General features: G+C 37.1%; 1 protein-coding gene across 2 annotated transcripts in view; it reads right to left on the minus strand.

Moving 5' to 3' along the window:
- The window catches only part of ZDHHC15 (zinc finger DHHC-type palmitoyltransferase 15), a 384,007-nt gene that overhangs the window by 199,569 nt on the left and 171,977 nt on the right, over positions 1–12,461 (minus strand). For both annotated transcript variants that reach the window (XM_059679681.1, XM_059679680.1), the window contains exons 4-5: positions 10,797–10,917; positions 1,625–1,694 (exon numbers count right to left, since the gene is read on the minus strand). In XM_059679681.1, the coding sequence (XP_059535664.1) occupies positions 1,625–1,694; positions 10,797–10,917 (191 nt within the window). The remainder of the gene's footprint in view (positions 1–1,624; positions 1,695–10,796; positions 10,918–12,461) is intronic.

A 12,461-nucleotide genomic window follows, 5' to 3' on the forward strand; every position in this document is an offset into this window, starting at 1 on the left:
ATTTTGCTCAATATATAGTTAATTAAAACTACGGAAGAAACTATATGGCTACATCTGTGTTTGAATCAAGGGTAAGATAAATACAAGTGGAATAAGCACCCAAGAAGAAAGATATGAAGATGATACCTAATTAACATAAAAGTGTGGTTTTACAAAGCTGGAACAATTAGAGTAACAAAACAATGTAGTACTGAGTTATAATACAAAATGTAAAGAGAATGAAGCATCAGTGATGAGAGAGAATCATTGGTCAGCTTCCTCCCTACTGGGGATTGAACCTGCAACCTGGGCATGTGCCCTGACCAGAATCGAATCATGACATCCTAGTATATAGGTCATGCTCAACCACTGAACCACACTGGCTGGGCAAGAGTAACTTGATAATTGAGAAATCTGACAAACACTACCTCACCCAGATGATCAAGACTAACATTACAATGATGTCATGTTTATATTATGTACCCTAGGTATGATATAATAAGCATGGTATTTTACCTCTATGGTTTTCCTCCCCAAAACACACTACCAAGTCTAATCTAAAGAAAAATATCAGAAAAATTTCAGCTGAAATATATTCTACAAAATACCTGACAATCCTAAAAGCTGTTAAGGTTACATAAAAGAAAGTACATTCTGAGAAAGTATCACATCTAAGAGGCGCCTTAGGAGACATGGCAAATAAATGTAATATGGTGTCCTGAATGGAATCTTGGAACAGAAAAAGAACATTAAGGGAAATCTGAATAGAGTATGGATTTAAGTCCAAAATAATGTATAAATATTTGTTCATTAATTGTAACAAATTTATCATATTAATATAAGTTGTTAATAATAGGGAAACTGTGTGAGACTTATGAGAATTATCTTTACAACTAGAGGTCTGGTGTATGACATTTGTGCAATGGGAAGAGGGGGGTGGTCCCTTCAGCCTGGCCTGCGCCCTCTCACAGTCCAGGACCCCACAGGGGATGTCCACCTGCCAGGCCCCAAGGGGTCCTTAGCACTGCCCTGCTTTTGACCACCATGGGGCAGCTCCTGCATTGACCGTCTGGCCCCTAGTGGTCAGTGCACATCATAGTAACTGGTCATTCTGCCGTTTGGTCAATTTTCATATTAGCCTTTTACTATATAGAATAATTCTATTCATCTAAAACTGTTCTAAAATAAAATGTTTATTTATTATTATTTTTTAATCCTCACCTGATGATATCTTCCCATTGATTTTTAGAGAGAGTGACAGGAGGTGGAGAGACAGAGAAAGAGAAACATCAATGTGAGAGAGACACATCAATTGGTTGCCTCCCAAGTTGAGCCTGCAACTGAGGTATGTGCCCTTTACCAGAATCAAACCTGGGACCCTTCTGTCTGCAAGCCAATGCTCTATTCACTGAGCCAAACTAGGTAGGGCTAAAATGTTTATTTTTTAAATGAGACTTTATTTTTCTTTCCTATCTTTAGAATAGTTTGAATTATCATCCCTATGAGTGTGTTTGGCATGTGCTCATTATAATTGAAAGGAAATGCTCTTATCTAGGAACAGTTACATGTTAAGATCAGTCACATTGTTGTCTTAGCAACCATCAATTGCAAAGCTTAGTCCAGGGAAAATATAGCTGTCACTTACATAGCACAGACAGAGCAGTGGTGGCAGCGATCTGGCTTGATCAAATGGCACTGGTCACAGAATCTTACAGCTATAGGAAAAATAAGATGGTTAGCATTGATTAGAGCTCAATGTGATACCATCTATCTTCCTAGCTTATCTGAATGGCTTGCTATATATATATATATATATATACATTGATTACAGGTAGTCAAACTCATTTCAAGTTATCAAGCAAAAGGCAAATTGCATAAGAGAATTGTTGTATGTATGTTTTTTTCCTGTTGTATCAATCTTTTTTTTTTTTTCAAATACAAACAAAAGTTCATTTAGAAAGTCACAGAAGTAAGAAAGGTGAGCCAGCTGGGCTGCACGGGCTCAGGAAACAAGATACAGAGGCAAAAGAAGGTCCTTTGGAGATTAGGAGAGAAAGTGTGCACAAAGGTATGCACAGGGAAGAAAAGGGGGGGGGGAGGGAGAGAGAGAGAGAGAGAGAGAGAGAGAGAGAGAGAGAGAGAGAGAAAGGGTGCCCTGGAGAAAGTAGGGGGTGGGGAAGGGCTCAAGCATACTTAAGAGAGAGAGAAAGTGTACCCGATTGTATCAATCTTGAAAGTACCTTTTTGAGAATGAAGGTAAGGGGAAAGTTTTCATATCATAGGATTAGACACAATACCTAATCATAAGATGTTGTGTTACATGACAAACTATACTGTCAACTGTTTGAGTGATCTTGGGAAAATTATTTAGCCTCTGTTTAACTCTCGTATCTGAAAACTAGGATTCATATTTTATCTTCTGTTTTCAGACATTTTATTATTCTATGAGGTAGATAAAATTCCTAAAGCATAGAAAATATAGTGGTTCTTAGAATAACTATTTGGGAAATAGAAGAGACATTGTAGAAAAATAGTTCAAGTGACTATTTCATAGATAAAGGAAGTAAAGACCTGAGTCAAACCAAGTGAATTATACAAGGCCACACAATGAGTAAGTGGCAGGGCTGTGACCAGTACAAGTTTTCTGACACCATAGTTTAGTGTTCTCTTCACTCTGTAACTCCCATATCAAAATCATTTCCTCCTTTCCTCCCTCCTTTCTTATTTCCCTTAAATTAAAGGCATTTTCTTTTTAAACTTTTTTTTTCAATTATAGTTAACATACCATATTATATTTGTTTCAGGTGTACACCATAGTTATCAGATATTTATATACCTTACAAAGGAATAACCTAGATAATTCTAGTACCTAGCTGAAACCATACATAGTTATTGCAATACTAGAGGCCTGGTGCATGACATTCCTGCACTGGCAGGGGGGGCCCTCAGCCCAGCCTGCACCCTCTCACAGCCCGGGGGAGCAGGCCTAAGCCTGCAGGCGGACAACCCCCGAGGGGTCTTTAACGCTGCCACAGAGGCAGGAGAGGTGAGCCCGACTTCTGGCTGAGCTATGCTCCTCCTCTTCTTAGCGTCTGCCCCCTGGTGGTCAGTGCACATCATAGCAACCGGTTGTTCTGCCATTTGGTCTACTTGCATATTAGCCTTTTATTATATAGGATAATTGACTATATCCAATGTGATGTACTTTACAACCCCATGACTATTTTGTAACAGTGAATTTGCATGTTTTTTTCAATTTTTAAAATATATTTTTCTTGATTTCAGAGAGGAAGGGGGAGGGAAAGAGATGGAAACAAGTGAGAGGGAATCATTGATTGGCTGCCTCCTGTATGCCCTCCACTGGGGATCCAGTCCACAACTCAGGCATGTGCCCTGACTGGAAATCAAACCATGACCTCCTGGTTCACAGGTCAACACACCGGCCTGGCACCAATTTGCACATCTTAATCCCTCCCCCTTCTTCTCCCATCACCCCAAACTACCCTTCTATTTGACAAACATCAAAATATAGTCTGTATCTATAAGTTTGTTTCTATTTTGTTTATTGTTTTTAGATTCCACATATAAATGAAATCATATGGTATTTGTCTTTCTTTGTCTGCCTTATTTCACTTAGCAGAATACCCTTTATATCCATCCATGTTGTTGCAAATGGTAAGATTTCATTTTTATGGCTGAGTTATATTCCATTATACAAATATACCATATATTCTTTATCCACTCATCTACTGATGGACATGTAGGTTGCTTCCATATCTTTGCTATCTATATATATGTAAAACCCTAATATGCAAATAGAATGGTAGAACAACCGAACAACTGAACAACCAGTCGCTATGATGTGTGCTGACCACCAGGGGGCATGCGCGGAACATGGCAGGCATTAGCAGCAGGCGGCAGAGCATGGAACATGATGGACATTGGCCACAGAAGGATGGTAGAGTAGGTGAATTGGGGCGCCAGACCAAGGTGGGGCGCCAGTCATCAGGGCGATCATCTAGTGGTGACTGAAAATTCTTTGCTCCCATATGCCGCAGCCCTGCCTGGTGCTCACACCTGCTGCTGTTGCCAGAGCCATCACATGCACCTGCTCCAGGCACCTAGCGCTGGCCCTGATTGCTCGGCGCCACCAGTGGGTACGGGTGCGAGTGGCAGTTGCAGGCCCTGGTTGTTCTCAGGGCTTCTCCACCTCCCCCTGCTCCTGAGGGATGATCGGGGCCAGCAGCCACCTCTCTCACCCGCTGCCAGCAATGGCCCTGCTTGCACCCACTGCTGGTGCCAGAGCTGCCACTCACACCACTGCCAGCGCCGGCCCCACTTGCACCCGCTGCCAGCACTGCAGCCACTGCTCACACCCGCTGCTGGTGACTGGCGCCAGTGCCGATCACTTGACACCATCAGTGGGTGTGAGTGGTGGCTACCAGCCCCGATCGCTCATGAGGCTTCTCCACCTCCCCTTGCTCTGAGGGGCAATTGGGGCAGCAGCTTCCACTTGCACCCGCTGCTGGCACCAGTCCTAATCGCTTTGTGCTATCAGCAGGTGGGAGTGGCAGCAATGGGAGCGAAGCTGCCAGCAGACAGGGGACCGGGGGCCGCAGTGAAAGGTGCCAAGCAGGGGCTTGGAGGATGGGCCAAGACCCATCCCTGTGCCCACCGCAGCCTTGTGGCCCACAGTTCCTTTCAAGGTGCATGAATTTGTGCACTGGGCCCCTAGGAGTAAATAATGCTGTAATAGACATAAGGTTGCATATGTCTTTTCGAAAAGGCATTTTCTTTTCCTGCTCATTTTCTCTGTATTTATTGATAGAGTATGACTGTGTTTAATGACATTAAGTGTAACAATTAAAGTTATGAATAATTTGAGTTAATATAATAATTTCATCAAAAGTGTACACTCAACACACACAACTGATTCAACATACTAGACTTCTAAATCAGCACAGTATGTGTTCATTTCTAATGATAGGTAGTGATCAAAGTTTGATACAATTAAGGCAAAAAAGAAGGGTACTTGCTTGTTTGACTCTTTCAGCATATTTTTAAAATTTTATTTTCAATGAAATTTTATGGGGTCATATAGGTTAATGAGATTATATAGGTTTCAAGTATACATTTCTATGATACATGATCTGTATATTGCATTGTGTCCCCAACCCCAAAGTCATATCATCTTCTATCACCAGGTATTTGGCCCCCTTTACTCCCCACAACCTCCTTCCCTCTGGTAATGAGCATACTGTTCTCTGTGTCTCTGAATTTCAGTTATATCCCACATATGAATGAAATCATATGGTTCTTAGCTTTATTTGACTGACTTATTTCACTTAGTACAATATTTTCAACCTCCATCCATGTTGTCTCAAGTGGCAGTATTTTATATTTTCTTATGGATTAGAAATATTCCATGGCTTATAAATACCACATCTTCTTTATCCAATCATCTATTGAAGGACACTTTAGTTGTTTCTGTGTCTTGGCCACCATGAATAATGCTGTAATGAACATATTTGGGTATATATCTTTGCGAATAAATGTTCTCATATTTTGCGGGTAGGTACCCAGGAGAGGTTTGTTGGATCAAAAGGTAACCCCATTTTTACTTTTTGAGGAACCTCCATACTCTTTTCCATAGTGGCTGTACCAGTTTACATTTCCCTCAGCAGGGAATGAGGGTTCCTTTTCCTCCACTACTTCTCCAACACTTGTTATTAATTTCCTTATTGATAATAGGCATTCTAACCAGTGTGAGGTGGTATGTCATTGTAGTTTTGATTTGCAGTTCTATAATAGCTAACCAAGTTGAGCATCTTTTCACATATCCATTGGCCATTTGTCTTCTTGGGAGAAGTGTCTGTTCAGATCCTCTGTCCTTTTTTTCCCCTCTATTTTTTAAAAATATACATTTGTATTATTGATAGTATTACAGATATCTCCCATTTACTCCTCCTTTCACCTCCTTCTCCCAGCCCCTACCCACTCCCCTATGTCTTCACCATCTACTGCCCGTGTCCATGGGCTATGCATATAAGTATATAAGTTCTTTGGTTTATCACTTCTTACCCACCCTCCCCACCCCACATTGAGGTATGTCAGTCTGTTCCATGCCTCCCTGCTTCAGGTCTTATTTTGTTGGTATATTCCTTTTGTTCATTCAATTCCACAAATAGGTGAGATCATGTGATATTTCCCTTTCTCAGTTTGACTTATTTCACATAGGATAATATTCTCCAGATCCATCCATGCTGTCCCAAAGGGGAAGAGATCCCTATTTTTCACAGCTGCATAGTATTCCGTAGTGTAAATGTCCCACAGCTTTTTTATCCATTCATCTACTGATTGGAACTCTTAGCTATTGAAAATAATGGCAATTCTTAGCTATTGAAAATAATGCTGCTATGAACATAGGAGGGCATATATTCTTTCTGATAGTGTTTTGGGGTTTTTAGGATATATTCCCAGAAGTGGGGTCACTGGGTCAAATGGAAATTCCATTTTTAACTTTTAAAGGAAACTCCATACTGCTGTCCATAGTGGCTGCACCAATCTGCATTTCCACCAGCAGGGAACTTGTGCTCCCTTTTCTCCACATCCTGGCTAGCACTTGTTGTCTGTTGATTTTTCTGATGATAGCCATTCTGACAGGTGTGAGGTGATATCTCATTGTCATTTTAATTTGCATCTCTCTGATGATCAGTGACTTCGATCATTTTTTCATGTGTCTCTTGGTCATTAGTATGTACTCTTTGGAGAAATGTCTATTCAGGTCTTCTGCCCATTTTTTAAATTGGATTGCTTGTCTTCTTTTTGTTGAGTTGTATGAGTAATTTATATATTTGGGATATAAATCCCTTATCAGATGTATCATTGGCAAATACGTTTTCCCATTCAGTGGGTTCCCTTTTCAATTTGATGGTGGTTTCTTTTGCTGTGCAGAAGCTTTTTATTTTCATGTAGTCCCATTTGTTTATTTTCTCCTTAGTTTCCTCTGCCCTAGGAGATGTATCCATAAATGTATTGTCACATAAGATGTATGAGATTTTACTGCTTATGTTTTCTTCTAAGATTTTTATGGTTTCATGCCGTACATTTAAGTCTTTTACCTACCTTGAGTTTATTCTTGTGTATGGGACAAGTTGGTGGCCTCGTTTCATGTGTCTTTCCAGTTTTCCCAACACCATTTGTCTTTACTCCATTGTATGTTCTTGCCTCCTTTGTCAAATATTAATTGACCACAATGGTGTGGGTCAATTTCTGGGGTCTGTGTTCTGATCCATTGGTCTATATGCCTGTTCTTATGCCCCATACCTGGCTATTTTTTGTTGTAATGGCTTTGTAGTATAGTTTGATATTTAGTATTGTGATCCCTTCTAATCATTCTTTTTTCTCAAGATAGCTGCAGCTATCTGGGGTCTTTTATGGTTCCATATACATTTTTGGAGTATTTGTTCTAACTCTGTGAAGTATGGCATTGGTATTTTAATAAGGATTGCTTTGAATCATATTTCTTTGGGTAGTATAGACACTTTAATGATGTTAGTTCTTCCAATCTATTAACATGATATACACTATTTGTTTGTATCTTCCTCTATTTCTTTTTTGAATGTCCTTTAGTTTTCCAAGTACAAGTCTTTTAACTCCTTTAAATGTATTCATTTTTTAATAGGATTGTATGTTTGGTGTTGAGTTGTATGAGTCCTTTATATAATTTGGATATTAAAGCCTTGTCAGAGCTGTTGTTTGCAAATATCTTCTCCCATTTGGTTGTTGCTTTTTTGTTTCATTGGCAATTTCCTTTGCTGTGCAGAAGCTTTTAGTTTGATATAGTCTCATTCATTTATTTTTCCTTTTATTCCCCTTGCCTTTGGGGACAAATTCATAAACTATTTTCTAAGACCAAGGCTCATAAGTTTAATATGTACATTTTCTTCTATGTAATGTATTGTTTCTGATCTTATACTTAGGTGTTTGATCCATTTTGAATAAATTTTTGAACATGGCACAAACTCTACTCTAGTTTTATTCTTTTGCATGTGACTTTTCAATTTTCCCAGTACCATTTATTGAAGGGGCTTTCCTTTCTTCATTGTAGGTTTTTGATTCATTTGTCTAAAATTTATTTGTCCATATACATGTGGTTTTATTTCTGGGATCTCAATTCTGTTCTTTGGTCTGTGTATCTATTTTACTGCCAATACCATGTTTTTTTTTAAAATTATGTTTATTCTGTAGTATAATTTTATGGCAGGTAGTGTGATACCTTCAGCTTTTTTTTTCTGAGGATTGCTTTGTCTCTTTAGTTCCTTTTGTAGTTCTATATAAATCTGATGATTTTTTGTTCTATTTATTCTTAAAATGTCATTGAGGTTTTAATGGGATTGTATAAAGTCTGTATATTGCTTTGGGTAATATGGACATTTAGTTATGTTGATTTTTCTAATCCATGAGCACAGAAAGTCTTTCCATTTCATTTTGTCTTTTTCCATCTCTTTTAATAATGCTTTGTATTTTTCAGTAGATAAGTCCTTCACTTCCTTTGTATTTTATTTATTTATTTTGCAATTGCAAAAGGAATTCTTTTCCATATCTTTTACTGAAATGTCATTGCTAGTATATAGGAATGCAGGGGATTTTTGTACATTGAGTTTTGTATCCTGCTACTTTACAATATTTGTTTATTGTTTCTAATTTTTTTGGTGGAGTCTTTAGGGTTTTATATATAAAGAATCATGTCATCTGTCAAAGTGACACTTTTATTTCTTCATTCCCAATTTGGACGCCTTTTATTTCTTTCCCTAGCCTGATTTTTTAAAGATATGGTTAATGTCACTGCCCAGTGTAAGCCACCATCATCTTTCACATGAATGATTACAATAACTGCTGCCTATTTACTCATTCTTTCATTATTGTCCCTCCTCCACTCACAGTATATTTTCTACAAAAGAGCCAGTTGATCAGTTAAAATGAAAATCAGATCATATCACTTTATACTTAAAGCCTTCAATGGATTTTCAACACCCTTAGAAAAAAATCCGAACTCCTTACCATGGCCTGCATCATCTGGCCTTAGGCTACCTCTTCATTTTTAACTTGTGCCACTCTCCTACTACAATACTCCAGTTACACTGATTATCTGTCTTTTCTCCTATTAATGTAAGTTTGCTCCTGTCCCAGGGTGTTTTGTATTTTCACTTGCTTTTTATCTTCAAGTCTCAGATCAAATGACATTTATTTAGAGAAGCCTGATATTACTATCTATCACAGGGGCTGCAAAAAAAAGCTTCAAGGGTCCAGGAAATAGGGAATAGTGAGTGAAGCAGCTAGTTGGAGACTGTGGGAGAACCTGATAATCCATGCCCTATTTAAAGACATTTACTTCTCAGCTTCAGCTAATTTCTGCATGCAGAAATGCAGATTGTTTGAGTTTTCAAGAGAAGCTAAAAATCTGGATTTTCACTTAGTAATATTCTAATTGTTAAAGATTAGTAACAAATGCAAAGTTTTAACAGACACAGAGATCAGACAAAATATAAACCTGAACCCAGTACATCCAATATGCCTCTTCTTTGTAATCACTGCTTTATCACATAATTCTGTTTTCTACTATCTGAAAGTATAATTTTGAGTCTGTCTTCTTTTCAGAAGATATTAGTATGCCTTAAGATTTTGCTTAAAAATTATAATCACCATATGACATTAATGCTCTAACAAAATTAACAGCAAGTCCTTAATATAATCTAATACTCAGACCATATTAAAATTTCCCCCATTGTCATATAGGATCTTAATAAATATTTATTAAGTAAATGATAAATGAACATAAATAACTAAAGTACACTTCCTAAAGTTTTGAAACAAAATCTTTTTGTCAAAAGAGCCTTATTTTTCAAATTTGAAAAAGCAAACAATTAGTTCAGCTAGTATAATTCTAGTCATGCATATAAAACCTAACAGTAAAACTCCACAGTAGATATTTACCCAGGAAAAATGAAGGCATACCTCTCCACAAATACTTGTACAAGAATGTTCTCAGCAGATTAACTCACAATATCTAAGCAGCAGAAACAACCCAAATGTGCATTAATGTGTAAATAGATAAATAAACTATGAAATATTCACACAATGAAATATTACTCGGCAATAAAATACACAGCAATGTAAGTCCCAAAGGCATTATGCTGAATACAATAAGGCAGACAAAATAGTAAATACGGTATATATTTATTTATATAAAATTCTCGAGCAGATAAAACTAATATATGGAGGAAAAAATATCATAATAGTGGCTGTATTTAGTGAAAAGGAGCATGAAAGAACATTCTGGAGTATGGTAATATTTATAGAGATTTTGGTTACACGAGTGTGTACATTTGTGGAAATGCTTAATGGTACATTTATGATTTGTGCTTGTTTTTATATGTATATTTCATCCTCAAAAGAATTACAAAATATTTAATTTAAATATGTACTGATATCTTCTACTTACATTTAAATGCACCAAAAATAATTAAGCTTTATGAATGATGGATAGAGGAATGAGTTTGTGAACAGGTGTTTGATAAATCAGTATAGTTCAATGTTAGTAGTGGACTGTAGTGGTGGGCATACAAATTTTTATTGTATAATTCTTCCATCTTGGATAAAATTTTGAAATTTTTTATAATAAAATGCCGAGAAAGACTCCATATTGTTTTTCAGAAGAGAAGAGAAAAAAAGGGGCTGGCCTAAGGATATATATGACTTAGACTTTCTGAGACACTTGCTGATCTGCCTCTCTGGTTGACTTTGGATGAACTGACCTCCACTTCCAGTCCTTGTGTAAACTGGTAGCTTCTTGGCAATATCAATGAGGATCTGCTTTTGGACATCAGGTCTCTCTTCATTTTCATAGCGCTCCTTGTCTGTATAGGATAAATGAAACTGGAAGCAGAAGTGAGAAGCAAGTATTTATTTCCCAAGGTTCACAAAAAAAAATTAAAAACAACAATAATCATTGAGAAGAAGAGATTTGTTACCTATCCTGAAGCTCACTTACCTATTTGGCATATAACTTTCTCTGGAGAATTATCTCAACTAGCTATCTGGCTTTTATCTCAATCTTTATAACTCTGCATGATAGGTCATTTTGTTTTATAAGTAAAATAAAACTTATATTAAGTAACTTGAGCATTGTTACATGCACTCAACCAGTAAGTAGCAAAACTAAGCCCAAACCCAGTTCACTGTACTCCAAGACTTGTACCCTGTATACTACAATATGATATTACCTTCTGATGTGTGATGTCTTACTGACAGGACCCTAATAACTATGAATAACTATGCTTGTCATTAAGTTTTGAGTATTTTTCATAGGTGACACTTTTGTAGGATCTGGATGAGACTGCTTGCGAGATTATCTGGATAGTCTAATTTTGAAAATAAGTAGAAATTTGGATATTCTCACGATTTCAATAATTTGTACTCTGGTATGAAGCTTCTTGCCATGTCTGCACCATACCTTGCTAATCTTGCAAAAGATATTCCAACAATTTTCCAAAGTAACACAGACCTTAAAGCTGTCTTCTGTCTGGGCCAAAGTGTAGGTAAATGTGAAAAAAGAGAAGGACCTCTGTTCATATTTTCTGGGTTTAAGTCTCATATCTGCAACTTGATAGTTTAAAAAATTACTTTGGAAAATCAGACTCTGTCATTCTAAAGTTATCCAACAGTAAAACAGAGGCAATAATAACTATTTAACACACACAAAAATAAATGTGACTAAGCTTCAAAAAAATATGGTTTTCTTTGGCTGGAGAAAATTAATTATTTGTTATGAATTCTTTACAATAAATTTCAAAAAGTGGTATGCCAGGCCACAAAATATACAAAATTATAAGGCCTTTGATACATATTACCAAACTATCTTTTAGTTATTTAACAATTTACCTTCTAACTAGTATACCATTTTTATTGTCTTTTTTGTGATTTTTCTGAATTTCATACAAAAATCATTTATTACTTTAAATTGAAGAAAAAATAAATTATTGTTTTAATCTTTATTGTTCAGATTATTACAGATGTTCCTCTTTTTTCTCCCCCTAGCTCTCCTCCACCCGGTTCCCACCCCACTCCAGGCCTTCCCTCCACTCCCCCACTAACCTCGTCCATAGGTGTAAACTCTTTGTCCAATCTCTTCCCGCACCCCCGACAACCCCTTCCCCCTAAGAATTGTCAGTCTGCTCCATTTCCATGCCCCTAATTCTATTACATTCACCAGTCTGTTCTGTTCATCAGGTTTTTTATTCATTTGATTTTTAGGTTCACTTGTTGATAGATATGTATTTGTTGTCACTTTGTTGTTCATATTTTTTCTCTTTACCTTTTTCTTCTTCTTCCTCTTCTTAGAGAATACCCTTCAGCATTTCATATAATACTGGTTTAGTGGTCATGAACTCCTTTAGCTTTTTTTTGTCTGTGAAGCTCTT

Source organism: Myotis daubentonii, chromosome X (assembly GCF_963259705.1).
Source record: "Myotis daubentonii chromosome X, mMyoDau2.1, whole genome shotgun sequence".
In the NCBI taxonomy this organism is placed as follows: Eukaryota; Metazoa; Chordata; class Mammalia; order Chiroptera; family Vespertilionidae; genus Myotis; species Myotis daubentonii.